Raw genomic sequence first — 19,705 nt, 5'->3', positions numbered from 1 at the left:
ACACCCTGTCTTACATGTTCTTGGGCTTCTTCAGCATCAGTGAAGGTGACCGGTGCCAGGAAGAACTCAGTGCTGTGGGGGAGAAGGGGACGTTCCATACTGACGTACTTGGGGCCAAGTCAGAGCAGCCCGCCTGGAGGCTGGTCTAAGAGCTGATTTCATCAAGACTGCTCAGTTTAAGGCCACACTGATTTTTAATGCGAGGTCTGAACTCCTTGCAGATCCTGCACTTGTCTCCTACGTGAGCCTCACTCAGGCACTTTAAGCAGCTTTGGTGAGAGTCATTCACCAGCACAGGCTTTTTACATGAAGCGCACAGCTTGAAGTCCGGGGATTGGGGCATGCCCCAGCTCTGCGCTGTTTCATCGAATCAACCGAACTTATACTAAACTACTACTACTAACTAGGTAACTAGAACTATATGCAGTAAACTAAGTATAAATCATTGGATGGGAAGCTTGCCGAAGCAAGGAGATGTTCCAGCACTGTCTCAGGTGGTAAGAAGAAACTGGGGGGTGGAGGGGTGGCACCCTATATACTGGCGCACATGCGCACAGCTCCAGAGATGGCCGTATGGATTCCACTGACGGAAAAAACTCTGGCACCAGTGCATGTGATGCACACATACCTAACTGGACATGAGCAAGCACTCGAAGACTAGAAAGCTTCAGAAATTTTAGTGTTCTCATACGCTAAAGGAAAATAAATATTTCCTATTAAGTCATTAATACTCCATTTTTGAGGTGTTCCTCTACTACAGAAATGGAGTACTGTTCTATACAGCATTTTGTATAACGTTATCTAAAACTCAACGACTTTGTAATAGATGTAAAATTGCTTTAACAACTCCAATATTTCCCATACGTAACCTGTATCACACTTACCCTCTGCAAGTCTTGCCATCAACTGTAGACGACCAGTTGTTCCCAAGTCAATTCCAGTCCTTTCCAGCTCATCACTGTCCAAAAATGAACTAGCACTAGAAGCATCAGTGCGTTCAGTTACATGACCTACTTTCATTGGCCTGCCAGCTAGCTCAAATCCATTTAGTTGTTCCAAGGCTTTTTTGGCACACTCCGAGTCTGAGAACTATAGAATTATACATGGTCAGTGTCTATCAAAGTTCACAAGTTACTTTCTATCAAACAGTATCTGTAAGAATATATATTTGAGGTGCCTTTAACTTTAAAGAAACATTATCTATGACATTATATATCTATTTGTTTTGTTTTAATAAATGAAGGACAGAGGCCAGGAAGCATAGCAAAACCTGTTAATTACTAAACAGTATAACATTCACTCTGGATATTTATTTCTGCATATTTATTCAATTTTTTTAATGCTCATCTTGTGCTCTAGACATATATTCCATAAATTAAAATTTCCAACATAGAAGCCATGGCTTCAGCTTTCCTTCAGTGAGCACTATGATTAAGTCACTTTTCTTGGGTTTTGCTCTTATCCTGTGATCTCTTAATTACTGTAGCGTGCTTTACGTGTAGCTATCCTTATGGGCCAATCAAAGATTCAGCCAGTGAAGCATACAGCTGCATATCTACTTGGTGGTGTTAGCCACAGGGGGCACATAGAACATCTATACAGTTGTGGTGGTTCCCCCCATTTGTTTCCAGGTACAATAATTCATAAAGCCATATATGACTTGGCTAATAGCTGACAGATCTCCCTTCCACCATATATTGCTGGGTCAGTTCTCCTTAGTTGCCAGTTTTGAACAACTGGGAGCTAGCTGGAAGGTGCTCTCCTCCAAAAGCCCTAGCCTCTACAATTTGATTCCCCTGAAAAAGCCCAAGTTTGATGAACTTCAGGACTTTCGCAAGGCCTATTTCCATTCAAGCTTTGGTGGTAAGGTAGTATAACTTACAGAGGTATTTGGTAATACTGGTCATTTGTGCGGTTTTGTTTTTAGATATAGTACTTGATCTCTGATTTGTTAATTATCCACCTGCGACTGTGGTAGAGACCACCAATCCAGGACTGGCAGGCAGGCTAAAGAGACATAGCTGCATACCCCAAGTGCTGGGATAGTCTAAACTGAAGTATTTCTAATATACAGAGTGATCTGTGTTGCTATAAAAGTGCTTAAAGGAGCTGGAACACATCTAGGAAGTAAGACCTAGCTCATCCTTGGAGAAAAGCCCTCTGGTTACACAAAGCTCTCTCTTGTTTAAATCACTCAGAAGCAATCTGAAGTAGTCTTCTGATCTCAGTTTAAACCCCCCCGACTCTGGGCAGCTTATTTCTGCCTGGACTCTGAAATGCCCAGATTCAGTCAGTTGGCATTTGGGTCACCTGCCTAACCCACAACTCTGCTAACTTGCCATTACAAATCAAAAACTTACCGTAATAAATCCATATCCTTTGGAGCGTCCAGTTTCACTATCCATCATCAGCTGAATGCTTTCAATCTAAAAAATGAAAAACAGATATTTAGCACACATTACATCCTATAAAGACACATGAGATATTCAATTTAGTCTTCTCCCACACAAGTTTTTCCAATACACTGCAAGATATCAAACAAACGTAAAACAGCTGGTATAGGTACATGGTCCATAATGAAGCTTAATACCACTGCTGGAAATTTTACCAGCTCCCCACTTTTCATGTAAAAAAGTGTCTACATTAGTATAAAGATAACTTGCAATTTACTAAAAGTGAGCTATGTGGGGCTCTTTATTGAGTGCACCAAACAGCCTCAGGTATGTTCAATATATTCTTCGTGGATTATTTTAGGCTCCTCAGCCAGCCAGTGGCTTCCACTCAGATGTGATACCCTAACACACACTATGATGCCACAGCCATCATCAATTGCTGATTGTTATGTCAGCTCAGATACAAGCAACTGCAATTTTGTAAAACATCTCAAAAGGAGATCTTTATAAAGTGTCAGAGTCTAGCAGGAGCCAGCTAGTTATGACTTTTGGGGACCTAACCAAAAAAGTATAAACATTCAAAAGTCTTATATCCTTGCCTGCTATTTTGGGCAGTGAACAGAATTTCACAAGTTGCAAATATTTTTTTCAAAAATTCAGTAAGTCATCTGTAACCATAAAGTACTAGAGAGTTAGGCATACATAAAGATGGGGAGAAAGTATAAAGAAGATGATTTTAAAACCCACATCTAAATCTACATTCCAGCTTCTTAAATCTTTCTTGAAGATTTCAGTCCTACCCCCTCCTGGCCTATACTATTCCTATTACCAAAGCTTCATCAAGGTAAGACAGCATGGATTCAAACAATTAATTTGTTGCAGTTCTCTAAAGGATATTTTTAGCACGGCTGTCACTTAAGGGAACATATGTACTCAGATTTTATTTAATAAGCATTTAACTAGCTACGACAGAAGTTAAGGGGTAAAGTGTCCCACCGAGTAGTAAATACAGGCAGTATACAAAAATGATTTTTGAGAAGCTAAATATCCAGAGATGGAAATAGGTTGCAAATTACATTTACTTAGTTTTTTTTTTTTTTTTTTTTAAATACAGCACACAAACTGTACTAGGTAACCGCAGACATCTCTAATAGCTCCTGAGCTCTTTAAAAATAGCCCATCTGTAACTTGAATTCGTGTGCGCAAAGGGACAGTGACAGTTTTGTTATATAATCCATGCAATATACTATTTATCAACTGTTATTCAGAGATTTAGCCCGTATTTGTATATTAACAGGAGTTTAACTGGAAGGGTATGGTTATGAACTAGAATGGAATGAAGACAATACTTTTGCCTAAAACGTACCCATAATTTCAAATTCTATATTTTACTTGCTTATTTCAATAATTTATTTAAATTGTATTTTATCAGCATTAGGAAGAACCTTTCCTAAAAACAGTTATTTTGTTATAAGGGTTCCTATAAAAACAAATAAAAATTCACAAAAACTACTTTGAAGAAATGTGTTCAATTTGAAATAGTTAATTTAGAAGAGTCTGAAGTTTCATATATTACACCTGCCTTAGAATTGCTGCCATGCTCTGTTTTAGGATCACATAGGAGAGAGACTGGCCAATAGCTGGAGACACAAATGTGAACAAAGGTGAATTTATGGTGGGAAAGATTAAAGCATATTTGTATTACAAGAGGAAGGATCAGAGGAGAAAGGTGAGAGCAGGGATGAGAATGCTGGCAAGGAAGATCAGGAGAAAGAATGAGAGGTGGAAGCAGTTATGGGAAGAGATCTCAGATTCAGTGTTGATAGAAAAGGCAGGAGAAATAAATAGAAGTGAGAAGAGGTCCCATCAGATTTCTAAAACTTCCTTTTGGAAGAACTCAGCAAGGTACGGAGCAGAGAGGGAGACAGGGCAGGAAGCACAGGAGAAGAGGGTTTAAGGAAGGAGAGGAAAGTGACAAAAAGCCTTCCAGGGTTGCAAACCAGATGCCTGATCTGCGGAGACAGGAATCATAGATTGCTCATCATCCTATTTTAGTTGTTGACAAACAAAGTGTTTGCCCTCTTCTGCAAATGCAAAAACCATGAGGAAATGCAGAAGTGAGGAGCTGGTTGAGGAATCCGACGTAGTACTCCCTTGATCCCACTAAAAAGACATTTGACATATTCTGGACAATATGACAAACAGAAAATTGTCCTTCCCAGGTCTCCAGATGCCACAAAAAAGAAATAGATGATTACAATCTACTTTTCTCTGGATGAGATAAAGCTTAGGCTTAGTATGACTTCTGCTAGTATTTGGTTTTGTTAGACATGTATCTCACTGGAGAGGAGGTGAAAAGTTGTCTTTTCCTTATAGGAGAAGACGCAGGACTCCTGGAACCAGGATGGACGAGCATCCAGACAAATATCATTCAAGCTGTTCGCTGCAAGGCAGAAAGCATTTGAAGAGATTTATATACACAGATTTTAGAATTCTGAAGTAGATGGCTGACAGGGTATCTGAGAGTTACTGAATGGCTTGTTTAGTATGGACAAGAGGTAGATTGTTGCAGCAATTTGAGATTTCACAGCTCAAACAATATTCTTGAGTCAAACCATGATCCAAAAGGTCACAAAGGGAAACATTTGCCTCAAAAGGGGAGAGCATGTTTGCTTGAAATGAGAAAGCACTGCTGGAAGAGCCAGATTATCATAAGCCCACGTAACCAAATCCCCTTGCCAAATGAAGGCAATGTATCTCATCCAATCATAAGAGGTGATAAACCATAGCTAGTTTTTAAGTACACAGAATTCCTTAAACATTAAAATGTGTCACCTAATCTTATCTTGACAGGTTAGTCCCTGAATTCTCAGCTCTCCAAATCACACCTACCTGTTCAATAAAAATGGTTGAATATTACTGAAAATATCTCCAAGTTAATTTTAATACAAAATCTCTTATTTGTTTTCAGATTGAATACAGTAGAGCTTAAATATTCTGATGCTAACACCCACATACATATGAGAACAGGCAGAGGAAACAAGTTTTGTAGACACGGAATTTACATTCAACCAGGATGCCATTTCAGTCCTCTGCATTTATTATGTGAAACAGGATCTAAAATAAAGAGTAACCACAACACGCAAGTCATAACACCTGTGTCATCAATAGGAACTCACCCGGCCAAATGGTTCAAAGATTCCACGAAGCATATCTTCAGTTATGTTGAAGTGTAACGATCCTACATACAGTCTCATAGGCCCGGCACTGCCCTTCTGTAGGTTATTGGCCATTGCTGCGGCTCTGTTTTTCTCTGCCTAGGGAAAACAATTTCCATTGTCTGTAAGAGCCCAAGTAAAAAACAAAACAAAGCTACCAAATCTAGTAAACTCCCTAAAAGCGCAAGCTCTATTACTCTCAGTAAAAATGGCTTGTATGCAGGCTGATTTCATAGCATTTAAGTTATCAATAAGTCCAAGCTCTCGACTACAATTATGCAACTATACATATGCTTCAAACAGAATGAATGAATTGATGTAGATTACTTGTTTCTCTAGTGAAAAGCGTACTTTGCTTATTAAACATGCATGACTTCTACGTAAGATAAATAACTTATACAATAGCACAGGTGCTTAACATTCCCCTTCTTAGCCTTAATTCCCTCATCTACCTTCTGCATTCCACCTTCTATTCATTTATCTAGTTTTATTTAGACTCAGTTCTCTTGGACTGGGAATATTTATTAAAATGGAAGCAACCAACTCAGTTACAGTTACAGAAATGTTTCAACTGTATCTCAGTCAGCTACTCAACCATAAGATAGGGTAAAACAAGAATGGAGTTCAGTTGTCATTGAACTTTCTGGCCTTTTGCGTGATTTGTGCTATGCTGTAACAATTAATATTATTACAACCTTGGCATGAATATGAAGATAAATCAATTCTGAAATGGGATACGTGTATCAAGTAAGCCTCACTGAAACCAACAGTGCTTCAAGGATACATATATTACCCCTTGGTCAAGCAGTGTGTGCTGCAGTATAAATGTTATATAATTCTATCACAACTAGCATACAACCAACTTACTTGCGATGCTTGTACTATGATTGGAACTCCAAGGACTCGCTGTCCAGTTAGTCCTATTGCCAGAGGCACTGAACTAACATCAACGAATTCTACATATGCAATTCCCTTGGAACGTCTGGAATTTCTATCAGAGATCATCCGCACATCACGAACCTACAAAAATACAAGAATAAAAAGGTCAGCGTTATCATGTATCTCTACTTAGTGCAACTAACTTTTCGATGAAGTGGGTTTCTGCCCACGAAAGATTATGCCCAAATAAATGTGTTAGTCTTTAAGGTGCCACAGGACCCTCGCTGTTTTGCTAAAAACAAACTCACACGGCTACCCCTCTGGAACTCATTAACTTTTCTATAGTTGCTAATGATATCTTAACTGTGCTATAACTCTATAGACTAGATACAGTCACACTACCTTCTAAACCAATACATCCCAAAAACTTAGCTTCATGAAAATCATTTTGATTGTCACAATTTTGACATAAAACTGAACGTAGTTAGGAAAAAGGGATGTAGATTCCAGTTTGTCAAAATTTTTCGTCTCTACAAGCTCTCTCAGCTCACCAAACAAGCTATCATATTAAAAAGGGACCTAAACTTAGAATTCCATCGTATGCTGCAGATCCATATGCAAAGATAACTAATCTTACTTTTTATTGCAATAGTACATGGAGGACCTAATCAGAATTACTCCCCTTGCAATAGTCACTGTACAAAATGTATGACAAAAGCAAGTCACAGGAATTGAAGCTTTGATTTTGCAAACCAGTCCCAACATGAAACTGCCAACTTTAATATGAATTAGACATGCAGAGGGCCTGCATTAGCTCCTTGCAGCCTCCTATCTACTTACACTTCTGTAGAGAACTTTGTTATTGGAAGAGTCGCTGATACAGCGCTCAAACAATATTTAGGTTCATTTAACCCACCCTCAATTACCTTTCCTACAGTAGAGAAAAATTCTTCCAAGTCTCTTGGCCGAATTCTTGCAGCCAACTGCATACAGAACACTGTTCGAGCATCTCTCTCTTCAGGGGTCAAATTATCAATTGGCTCTCTGAAACACAAGGGGAAAATAAGTGGTTAATTACTCAGTTCTGATTTAAGGCAACTGACAGTTTGAGCAAAATGCAGAATTTTATATATTTGTCATTTAAGCCTGACAAGAAGTCAAAACATCTACATTAATTTTTTTTTAAAAAAAAGATATAGGCCATTATTTAAAAAGAGAACCTAAAGTTAGTCCTTTAAATTGATTTTCAGAAGCACACAAGAAATCCCACTAACTTTAATGGGAGGTGCTCAGCACATTAACAACAAACAAGTAACTCCCCCCCCCCCCCTTTTTCAAATGTATATTGCAATGCTGCCTAGAAAGCTCAGTCACTTCAGGGCCCCTTTGTGACAGGCACTGCACAAAAACTGCAAACTCTTTGGGGCAGGTCTGTCATTTTACTATTAAAAAGACAATATGCAAAAAATGGAGAAAGTAAGTGGGAGGGGGTGAAGAAACGGGGTAACAAAATAGGATGTTTTATCACAGACTTTTTCAATTCTTAAACAGGGAGAAGCAATAACCACATCATCATCTAGGGACCTAATTTTATCCAATATTGTTAAAAAGGCACGCAAGTGACTACGGCCAAGATTTCAGGACAACAGTCCTAGCTGGCTATGTACCCATTTTACATACCGGTAAGTACACTGAATATCACTGTTGTATCAGTAAGTAATGCCAACATATCCATATACAGAAAGTCCCCAAATGCTTAAACTTGGTTATTTGATATTTTAGTAGTTTCAGTATTAGTTACCACCAGAAGTTAAAAAATCCAAAATATGCAAAGAGAAGCAGCTCTAACAATACAAAGTGAACTGCTAACTGAATACTTACTATGTAATTGAATAATTAGTGCAGTCATGTGTCCTAGTAGCTGTCACGCTGGCTGGATTTTTGGGGGGACGGAGGGGATGATTTATTATATTGTTTAACATCAGTGTGTCAAAATCATAATTCATATGAGATATGCCGTGTCAAGTACTGTTAGAAAGGCTATAATGTGCTGAGTAAGATTGTAATGTTTATGTTCATGTGTTATGGATATGGTTGATATATCTGTATTTCAAATTGTGCTGTATCTGGGCGACACCCCAGACAGGATGGCTGCAGCACTAGCCTGTTTAATGGCCCATTAAGGAAATTTACAGGTCCAATGGGCCCAGGGGAAAAGCCAGGGATATACTTGATGAGTCACCAGTATTTACTCATGTGACCCTGGACTCCATTTTATTCCTGCAAATTTCCACAAGCAGCATGGCCTAGGCCAAAGGATATAAAAGGCAGCTGCACGACATCCATTTTGTCTTTAATCTATCTTCAGTCTCGAGCCTACCTCTGGATCAACTCATCTACAACTGAACTGAAGCTGTGAAACAAAGGACTGAGAAACATCCAGGTACTGGATGTACACCAGAGGGATTATACAAGCCTGCAAACTCCATAATTCTATTAGAAACCTGACATATATGGACTTTCAAATCAATTGTATGTGTCTGACTGCTTTAATCCTTTACAATTTCTCTTAGTTTGTTTCTCTCTTTTTATAATAAACCATTAGTTTTATTTACTAAAGAATTGGCTGGCAGCGTGGTATTTTGGGTCAGATCTACACTTACATTGATCTGGTACTGTGGCTGACCCCTTGGGGTCAGGAAAAACCTTTTTGGTAAACAGCCAGAGTTTTAAATAACTGATCTCCTTATTGGACCTAGTGGCTGACTGGGAGCCAGAGACTGAAATGCAGTAAAGGGGGCTGTGTGTATTTTTATTTTGGCTTCTTGATAACCAGTGTGGGGAATCAGAAGCACTGTTTGTGGCTGGTTGGGAAGTCTGACTTCAGTGTCACCCACCAGTGCTGAGAGAAGCTGCTCTTCTTTTGCAGCCTGCCCTGACCTTAGCATTTTCAGGTGGCTACCCTAGGCATGGATGCATCACAGTAGCACTATTTAATAGCAGGGAATGCGTGTCAAAGTGTAGTGTCAGGTAGGACTGAACTTTTTTTTTTTTTAAATAAAAACTTGGATTCTGAAGAACATGACTATGCCACATAGGCCTCAAATACTTTATATGGGAGGGATCTGGCCCAGATCATTTGACAACCCCTGCATTAATTTGACTTTCAACACTCAAGTTGAACTTTCAGTTTAATACTATAGAGATATTTGGATTCAAAGTTGTAAGTAAGCAAAAATGAAGACGTTAAGTATCAGGAAAACCCTTCCTTAGAGTGAGCTGTGTTTGTCTGGGAAATGGTCACCCAGCTATACTGCATATAACACAAACATACTGTAGAGAAAAATCTCACATTTGCAAGATGATTGATTAGATGACCAAAGTAGTATTTTTCCATCTCAGTTTTTATGAGACTCATGAGAAAAGTGAGCCAATTTCAACTGGGTAAACTATAACCTAATTCAAATAGTCAAACATGAAAAGCAAGGTAAGATTTATGCGTAACAATTTTGCAACTGTGAACAAGATGTTTACAGTAATTCTGAATTTTTCAATTGTCTGGATATTCCATCACCAGAAAGACAATATAAATTCCCCCTCCTTCCCCCAACTCCTCCCTTCCCATACCAAGCAGCATGGATACCTATATTGATTTGGAATCTGACAATCCTAAATCTAGCTTGCACAGAACGTAATTGTGCATTTTAAAGTTCAGTCGCATTTCACATGACATTCAGCATAACTTGACTAATTACAAATTAAATAGTAATGTGAAAATAGCTACCTAACAGGGCTCTTGTCTTTTCTGAATGGACTTTTGCTTCTGGAGCGCCGTCGGCTGTAAACATTAAAAAAATACTTATTAGGTTATCAAAAAAAAGTACAAAATAGCTTAATTGTTAGTAGACACTTAGCTACCCACAACAATAGAAAGCTCAGAAACCTTAATTTGATGCTGTGAGGCAGACCAATCTTCCCTCTGATAGCACTGTTGAATTTTGGACCAGAACTAAAGTAAAAACAAAGAACAGCTTGTTATAAATTCAGTACATGACAAGGAGAAATATAGTATCCTGCCAAGCTAACGTTTACTGACTTCCTGTTTTTTTTTTTTAATTGTTAAATGGGCACAAACACAGTCCAATATAAGTAGTGCTACCTCAAGAATATAAGTTTGACACAAATTGTAAGAAAAGGTTATTTGTTCATTCCAGGGATCCTCTATTTTCCTATAATTATTTTAATACTAATTCTGTATATACATATGTAAATCAGACTAACATACATCAAGCACAACTGTGAGCCAACCAATAAGCAACTCTGTTAACTGAAGATGCTCTCATCTGCCATTAGCTACATAGTGCCACCGAGTGTCTTCATCCAAAGATCACAGCTAAACTCAAAAACTGATTAGAAACGAACTTTGAAAAAAAATATCCTCCATTGCTTGCAAACAACTTCTTCATGTGACAAGTAGTCCTTAACTACCAACTATGTATCTTCCTTCTGGAATAGTTTTGTCCATTTTTTTCTACATACCTCTGTTTACTTCCTGCTTTGTGCACCAGCATCAGCGAGGTCAGCAAAACTCTGGGAATACAGTTTGTTAGTTAACGCCTGATGCAAGCCCAGCAGGAAGAGGGTAGTTTCATATTGGTTTTTGTGAATCCAACAAAAGTCTCTCTTTTTGGAAGTAATATCAATATACTTAAGAACCTGCACCCCAGGGGAAACTATCATCCAGTTTTTAATGGTTAAACCTACAACATGACCTGCTTTAACTACTATTAAGTATCTTTTACTAGGACTTTAATAGATAATTTCCTTTCATCCTAATCCTAACTAAAGTCATATTCTGACTTTATGCTACTTGTTTTTCTATAAATTTTTAGTTCAATTTAACCAAAGTATAGCATGTTTGCTTGTAGTTTAGGATAAAAACAAAAATTACTAAAAGATAATTGAAACGTGCTCCATTTTTTCCATTGTTCTCCTTACTTCCTTGTAAACGACAACATTACTTTGAACATCTGTTCAAAGTAAAAAGTAAACAGACTAGTTTAGAAATTTCATATTTCAATTTAAACTCTTACAATATTGATGTGAAACATGCTCAATTGTACATTAAAATAACCTACTATGGGCTTCTGTAGCGGCCTCTGAATCTGCGTTCTCTACTTCTAGAACGGCTACGTCTGCGTTCTTTGCTTCTGCTGCGTTTCCTTTCCCGACTTTTGCTCTTTTTCCTCTCACGATCACGGCTTCGTTTGCGTTCCTTACTTCTGCTCCTCTTCCTGTCATGACTGCGACTTCTACTCTTGCTTTTTTTTCTCCTAAGAAAATACAGCTTATGTTATAGGGGTAAAGAAACCTTTATGTTGGTTTCTATCATTATGCATTACCTTTCCTCAGCTCATTAGTCAGTCTTTTCCCCAACAAACAATATACTAATTTTATTTCCTCAATCTGTGATGCCACAGAAACTAGTATAGAAACAGTGACATTATCAGTTTCTATTTGCACAAGTCTCTTGATCAGTCATTAGCAAGAGAGATCAATTTAGAACTCTTAAAATCCTAAGCATAAAAGCTCACTGGTTTCAAGCTCTCATCTATTTTGTTTGGCTTTGTAAAGATTAAAAAATACTAAGCCTTCAAGTATGGTTGTGAGGCTGAATATAAAATAGTATATATTAAATTATTATGCTGTAAAAATATTTTCAGAGAGCATTCAAGCTTCTAACGTCTACTAAGACGAAGAGAGCCTAGTGGGGCTGACTATTCCTAGTGATAAAAAAAGAAAGGAAGGACAGACAATTACCTATTTTCTTTTGTCCTGACAGGTAGACATGTTGGCATTTTGCAGCACTATTGTAACAGCAACAATATACAATTGTTTTCAGTTCCTATTAACTCCAGAATTCCCGAAGAGCTGTTTAAATTCCACAGGCATGAAACTGTTCATTGCTTATACGCTAAAATAGCAGTTTCTTTTAGAAAAGAATATCATTGTAAACAGAGCCCTAGCTAAATACATATGGACTGAGTGGAGTGCAACAATAAGATGGCTACACAATTTGATCCTTTCCATGTGTTTGGCTGCTCAAAAAAGCAGAAACAGTCTTTAGCTCCTCATCTCCACAACAAACATCAGTTCTCAATGTTCAGAAGAAACCTGCACAACACTTTCAAAAGACGAGCCTGGAAGATTAAATTCATAACTTTGCTAGAAACTAAAAATCATGAACTGAACAGACACACTGGATTTATAGTTTATTACATAGATTCCTATCCCACTAGCAGCCCCTCCTTCTTTCTACCTTATGACTGGAGGGGTGTTAATGGGCCACTTCATCTTGAACGGTCTCTTGAAATGTGTTAACTACTGATGCTAAACAATCTGTTCCACCTTGTATCAAGGACAAGTTTACATTTGCGGTTATGCCAGCAAAACCTTTGTTGCTTTGGGGTGCAAAACCCCCGCACTCTCCGAGCTACATAAGTTTTGCCAGTGTAAGCGGGAGTGCAGAGAAGCCCTTAGTTGTGACATGGAGTATGCTTCCCTGACCTGAGAAGAGCTCTAAGTAACCTTGTGTCTCTCACCAACAGCAGTTAGTCCAATAAAAGATATTACCTTACCCATCCTATGTCTCTAATATCCTGGGATTGCTACAACTACAATATTGTAAGTAACAGATATGGCATTTTAAAGGGACGCCAGTCAACCTACAAAAATAAACCACACTTTGGTCTGATTTTTTTTTTTTTAAATCTTATTGTTACAAGTAAGACTTCTGTAACAAAAAAAAAAAAAGAAAGAAAAAGATTTTTTTAAAGCTTTCCGTTTGAGCATTTCAAAACTCTGCAGTCTGTTTCCTGGTGGACCTTTCAGACAGCAACAAACGAGAGAAAAGCCATTAGGACTCAGAGGCAGGACAATTATAAAACCAAGAAGAGGGATTTCACAGAAGATGCAACATGAACATTTTTTCAAAGTGACTGTATTTTAAGTTCATGTGTCCTTTTAAAACTACTCATGTTATACCTCAGTTATACACCCTCCCACAATACATCCTTTGTAATATGTTCATGAAACCACTGACAGAGCTGGTGAGAAAACACTAGCTGAAGCCTAGCTCAACATCTCCTTTATAATCTCCCAGCTTTTTCCACTTTGCCAAAATTCAAACACCCAGATGAAGACCAACTGGCTAAAGCTGAATACAAGCAACACTGAAGTGAGATGGTAGGAAGAGGGAAGCACTTTGAAGAACTCCACCCTTATAACATCCCCCAATATCACTGGCATTCAGCCTCAGGTAACTTATCTGACTGAGCGTGGGTGCCTTACTTCCAGGGCTAATGAATGGCTAAGTAGCCATGCTGACAATAGTCACTTCCATCTGTAAACACCCAGAAAATTGATCCCAAACACTAATGCACAAAGATTCAACTACTGTGATCCACAGTCATGGCTGCTGCAACTCATTGTTAGGAATGAAGTCACATGAATCATTTTGAAATTTATTAGAACATCACACATTAGCCCATCTACTTAGCAACAACATGCTGTTAAAGTCTCACACTGATGCTCCATCTGTGACTGGCTCCCCAGTCAACAGAGTCCAGTTCAAGGTCACTGCTGATAGTCAGAACCTTCCATAACCCTGAACTACCCAAGAGATCTTCCCTCCCTCCCCAATATCACCTCTGGTAATAACTGTACTCCAAAGGATCGATGGAGCTGTCAATATGCACTTGTCAGTGCAAGAGAATTTTCACAGGAGCAAGATTATGGAACTCATTTCCACAAGAGAACTATAGGCATGAATGCTTTCAAAATTAAACACAATACCCATTTCTTGGACTTAACTTCCCCTCAATAAGTTCTCCAAACACACACTGAAAACTATAAGCCAGTCAATCTTTTTCTCCAGCAGACTGGAAAGGAAAACATTTATATTTTTGAAAACTTGGGAGGCACTCATGCTATGGTGATGGGGTCATAAGTACTTCAGCATGAATTCAATTCCATTTTACTTATTGTGCAAAAATAATAATTCCCTCTCTCCTTCAATCTTCCTACTAAATATACTTTTACAGTATATAATCCCCTTAGTCTACATTCAAATAAACCTACATTTTCCTCATCATTTTACAGAGAATACAGGATTCTAAAAAATTAGATAGGAAATAGTCATGCAATACCAAGACTGAACATAAAAATCAAGACAACACCCCATTTTTGAGCTGTCTGGAAGCCTTCCCACAACTGGAAGCAGATGTCATGTTTGGTGCCACCTTTTCCTTACGTTTATAATATAGGACAACAAAAGTCTGTAGTAATTTTTATTTCTATACACTGAAGAGGACATGGGCCCTCCTCCAAGAGAATCACAAGCAACCAGGTAGAGGTAAGCAGAAAAAGGAACTAAAAAATAGCATATACAGATTAATTCCTGAGTCATTCTTGTGCCGTAAGCATGAGCCCAGCCCAGAATAATTATGGAGTGAGCCACTTAGGTCTTCCACTCTTGGCGACAGAGTCAGAGGCTCAGGGGTCATCCTGAGGATAGGATTCCGTTCCGGACCATCTTTTGTCAATAGGTTCATGGAGAATAGGTCCACCAGTGGCTGTCTAATCCTTCTTTGAACCTACTTATACTTTTGGCCTTCACAACATCCTAAGGCAACAATTTCCACATGCATGTTGTGTAAAAAAGTACTTCCTCTTGTTTGTATTAAACCTGGTGCCTATTAATTTCATCAGGTAACCTCATGTTTTTATATTGTAGGACAGGATAAACAACACTTCTCTATTCACTTTTTCCACCCCATTCAACATGCATAGACCTCTATCATGTGTCTCCTTTAGACATCTCTTTTCTAAGCTTAACAGCCCTAATCTTTTGTGGCTCTTCATATATAAGCCATTCCACACCCCTCATCATCTTTGTCGCCTCTCTCAGAATCTTTCCCAGTTCCACTATATTCTTTTTGAGACAAGGCAACCAGAACTGCACACAACATTCAGGTGTGGGCACATCATAGATTTATACAGTGGCATTAGGATATTGTCTATCCTTTTTCTAATAGTTCCTAACATATAACCTTTTTGACTGCTACTATGCAATGAACAGATTTTTCAGAGAACTAAGGTGACTCTCCTTCTTGGGAAAGCTAGTTTAGAACCCATCATTATATGTGCATCGTTGGGATTTCTTCCAATGTGCATTACTTTGCACTTATCAGTGTTGAATTTCATCAGCTATTTTCAGAGGGGTAGCCGTGTTAGTCTGTATACAGCAAAAACAACGAGAGTCCTGTCACACTTTAAAGGCTAACGAATTTAATTTCTGCAGGCATAAGCTTTCTGGGGCTGTAACCCACTTCATCAGATTTTTTATCTGCTATTTTGTTGCCCATTCACCCACTTTTGTGAGATCCCATTAACTCCTCAGTTTGCTTTGAAGTTAACTATCTTGAGTCATTTTGTATCATCTGCAAACTTCACCACTTCACTGTTTACCACCTTTTCCAGGTCATTATTGAATATGCTGAATGGCACAGGTCCCTGCTATCTTAGAAAAATAAGCTATTTGATCAAGAATATCCGACAGGATTTTGACCATTTTAAACCTTACAGCCATTTTACTGAAACATCTTCACAAGTGAACGGAAATTCAGTATGCCAGATATACCTGACAACACTGGATAGATGCATTAACTGAACGTTTGACACAATTTGACATCGTCATATTAATTAGATGCTATGTAAATTCAGTAAACTTTTGGCAATGGCGTTAACTAAGCCCTGGTCTACACTTACCTGGAGATTCGGCGGCAGTCAACGGGAGTTAAGCAAAATATGCAGAGTAGCCTGCATAACTCCCTTCGACTGCTGTGCTTCCCTTCTGCGCGCCGTCTTCACTGCACTGCACTACTTGAAGGAGTGGTTTTACTCAGTCAACTTCCTGATCGATCGAGCGGGTCCACAATGACCACTCAATCGATTCAGAAAGATCGATCTGGTGTCAGTATAGACAAACCCTGAGTTAACATTTAGCAACACTTGAGTTAATCTACTGGCTCCAAGGCAGCACCAGTCTTTCTCCCCAATCTCCTTCTATGCTGGAAGAATGGAGAACACTATTCAAAGTATTAATTATTTGTACTACACCAACACATACACGGAGTTAAAACAACATGCTTTTAAATGCTTTTGGAGGTGAGCCAGAGAGCAGCTCAGACTTCTGCTAGGAAGTTGACCTCAACAGGTGACTAAGATGGATGCATCCAGTATAATCATTGCCTAAAGTAAACCATCAGCTGAACTGATTTAATCACATCCCCAAACACTGATTCTCCAAATGAAAGCACCATAATGCAGTGCACCAAATATTTACTATGTGAACCAGAACACAAGTCTGATAGCTACAGACTATGTTTTGGGGCCAGTATCCACTTAGATCACTTGAACGCTCATGCCAGTCACATCAGTCACTTAGGCTGAGATAAGATTCCCAATTGCAATTGAGAGAGATACACCCATTTATACTTAACTCCAATCAGTGAATACACATCTAGGGGAAGAAAAAAAAAATCTAAAAATTACACATTACAAGAAGATAAAAGAATTGAAAGTGGGACATAAAATTCATTGCAAAGGGGCCTTGTCCCAAAATTCTTTAATGAACTGGACTTAATTTGGGGCATTGCTCACATATACTAGTTCTGAACTCTTGACCTACCATGGTAGGTCAAGACCAGACGGTTTTGTTTACAAAAATTGCTACACCAGATAAGAACAGTGGTCCACCTAATCTGGTATTCTGTCCCCAACAGCAGTCAGGGTTAAGGCAAAACATCTTAGCCCTACTCTGCCCACAAACAGTTTCTGTAATCAAATTCCAGCCTCTAGTGGGTACTTTGACACTGGGTGCCATAATGACTTATTGCAAGTGTGGAAGTAACTGTTAGCAAAAGTCTAAATTCCAGAACTACTGCAGCACACGATCAAATAAGTTGATCAAAAAGCTAAGCATCTAAAATGTCTATATATAAATGCAAGGAGTATGGGAACAAACAGGAAAAGCTGGAAGTATTAGTACATAAGCTAAATTATGACTTAACTGGCATCAGAGACTTAGTGGGATAAATGTCATGACTGGAAATACTGGTATGGAGGGATTGAGTTTGTGCAGGAAGGACAGGCAAGGAAAAAAGGGAGGAGGTATTGCATTGTACATCAACACTTGCTCTGAGGGCAAGAAGGAAGTGAGAAGCAAACCAGCTGAAAAACTCCGGGCAAAGATAAAATGGGGGAAAAAACAGAACCAACATCATGGTTTAACTACAGGTTACCAAATCAGGAAGAGGTAGTGAATAATTCACTTCTACGACAAACAACAGATATCCAAAATATGGCAAACAAAATTTCTAGTAAGTAATTGGAATGTACTGAGGACAATCTCTTGTTTGAGAAAGTAACCAGGGGCCAGCCATTTTAGAATTTATTCTGACCAACATGGAGAAATTGGTTGTGAATCTGAAGGAGGAAGACAATTTGGGTAAAAGTGATCATGAAATGATGATTTCATGATTCTAAGATAAAAAAGGAGAGAGAGCAGCAGAGTAAGGACACTGGATTTCAAAAAAACTTTAATGAAGCCAGAACTGGGAGATGAAGTCCCATGAGAAGAAAATCTAAGGGAAAAAGGAGAAAGAAGCTGGTAGTTTCTTAAGGAAACAATATTGAAAGCACAACTGCAAACTGTTCTGATGTGAGTAAATATAGGAAGAACAGTAAAAGCCCAATATGGCTCTATTAAGAGTTCCTTAACGACCTGAAAATTAAAGGATTGTACAAGAAGTGTAAACATGGACTAATTGCCGAAGGGGAGTATAAAAAAATAGCACAAGTTTATAGGAATAAAAATCACAGATGCTAAGGCACAAAGTGAGTTACTGTCTTATGTTCCTGGTTAGGTGTAAGAAGAGGTTCTTTAAACACATTAGGAGCAAAAGAGAACAAAGGAAGAGTGTAGGTCCGCTACTTAGTGAGGAAACAGAGCTACTGATTTATGACATCAAGATGGCTGAGGTGTTTAATGCCTATTTTGCTTCAGTCTTCACTAAAAAGATTGTTACCAGATACTCAACACAATTAACAATAACGAGAAGGACCACAAGCCGGAATAGGAAAAGAACGGATTAAAGAATATTTAGAGAAGTTAGATGTATTCAAGTTGGCAGGGCAAACTAGCTAAAGCAACCCTGAAACCATCGCAATCATCTTCAAGAACATATGGAGGACTCATAAGATCCAAGAGAACTAGATAAGGGCAAACAATACCTATCTTTAAAAGGGGGAAAAAGAGGACCTGGAGAATTATTGGCCAGTCAGCCTAAGTTTGATACCTGAAGAAATTAAACAATTTGAAAGCATCTAAAAGATAATAAGGTTATAAGGAACAGCAAGCATGAATGTGGCAAGAACAAATCATGCCAAACCAACCCAATTTCCTTCTTTGACAGGGTTACTGGCCCAGTGGACTGGGGAGCTGTAAATATTGCATCTTAATTTTTATAAGGCTTCTGATACAGTTCTACATGACATTCTCATAAGTGAAATATGGAAATGAAACGTGGTCTAGATGAAATTACTATAAGGTGGAGGCACAACTGGTTGAAACAGTTGTACTTAAAAAGTAATCAATGGTACACTGTCAATCCTGTGTCTGATACTATTCAATATTTATAATGATCACTCAGATAATGGCTAATAGTGTGCGCTTATAAAATTTGCCAATGACACCAACCTGGGAGGGGTTTGCAAGCACTTTGGAGGACAAAATTAAAATTCAAAACAACCTTGACAAACTAGAGAATTGGTCTTTATTCAACAAACGAAACTCAAAAGACAAGTGCAAAGTACTTCCCTTAAGAAAGAAAAATCAAACTACACAATGTGAAATAATTGGCTAAGTGACAGTACTGCTACAAAGGACCTGGGTGTTATAGTGGATCACAAATTGAATGTGAGTCAGTGTGATACAGTTGTGAAAAAGAGTAATACCATTATGGGATGTATTAACAGGAATGTTGTATATAAAATAAGGGAGATAACTGTCCAGCTCTAGTTGGCACCGGGGAGGCCTCAGCTGGGATACACTGTCCAATTCTAGATGTCACACTTTAGGAAAGATGTAGACAA

The 19,705-nt window shown here is 38.4% G+C and overlaps 1 protein-coding gene across 7 annotated transcripts in view; it reads right to left on the bottom strand.

Moving 5' to 3' along the window:
- Positions 1-19,705, bottom strand: part of RBM39 (RNA binding motif protein 39) — a 55,203-nt gene that overhangs the window by 22,298 nt on the left and 13,200 nt on the right. For 4 of the 7 annotated variants that reach the window (XM_067546849.1, XM_067546850.1, XM_067546851.1 and 1 more), the window contains 8 exons: positions 11,629-11,823; positions 10,434-10,499; positions 10,275-10,328; positions 7,417-7,534; positions 6,479-6,631; positions 5,573-5,710; positions 2,361-2,426; positions 885-1,089 (listed from right to left, as the gene is read on the bottom strand). In XM_067546849.1, coding sequence (XP_067402950.1) covers positions 885-1,089; positions 2,361-2,426; positions 5,573-5,710; positions 6,479-6,631; positions 7,417-7,534; positions 10,275-10,328; positions 10,434-10,499; positions 11,629-11,823 — 995 coding nt within the window. The remainder of the gene's footprint in view (positions 1-884; positions 1,090-2,360; positions 2,427-5,572; positions 5,711-6,478; positions 6,632-7,416; positions 7,535-10,274; positions 10,329-10,433; positions 10,500-11,628; positions 11,824-19,705) is intronic. The other 3 variants (XM_067546854.1, XM_067546853.1, XM_067546855.1) reach the window with 1 other exon arrangement.

This window comes from Emydura macquarii, unplaced genomic scaffold (assembly GCF_026122565.2).
Source record: "Emydura macquarii macquarii isolate MOO-44397 ecotype Brisbane River unplaced genomic scaffold, CSIRO-AGI_Emac_v2 contig_1170, whole genome shotgun sequence".
NCBI classification, from domain to species: Eukaryota; Metazoa; Chordata; order Testudines; family Chelidae; genus Emydura; species Emydura macquarii.
The sequence above is the reverse complement of the archived record's forward strand: the minus strand, read 5'-3'. Positions and strand labels throughout refer to the sequence as shown.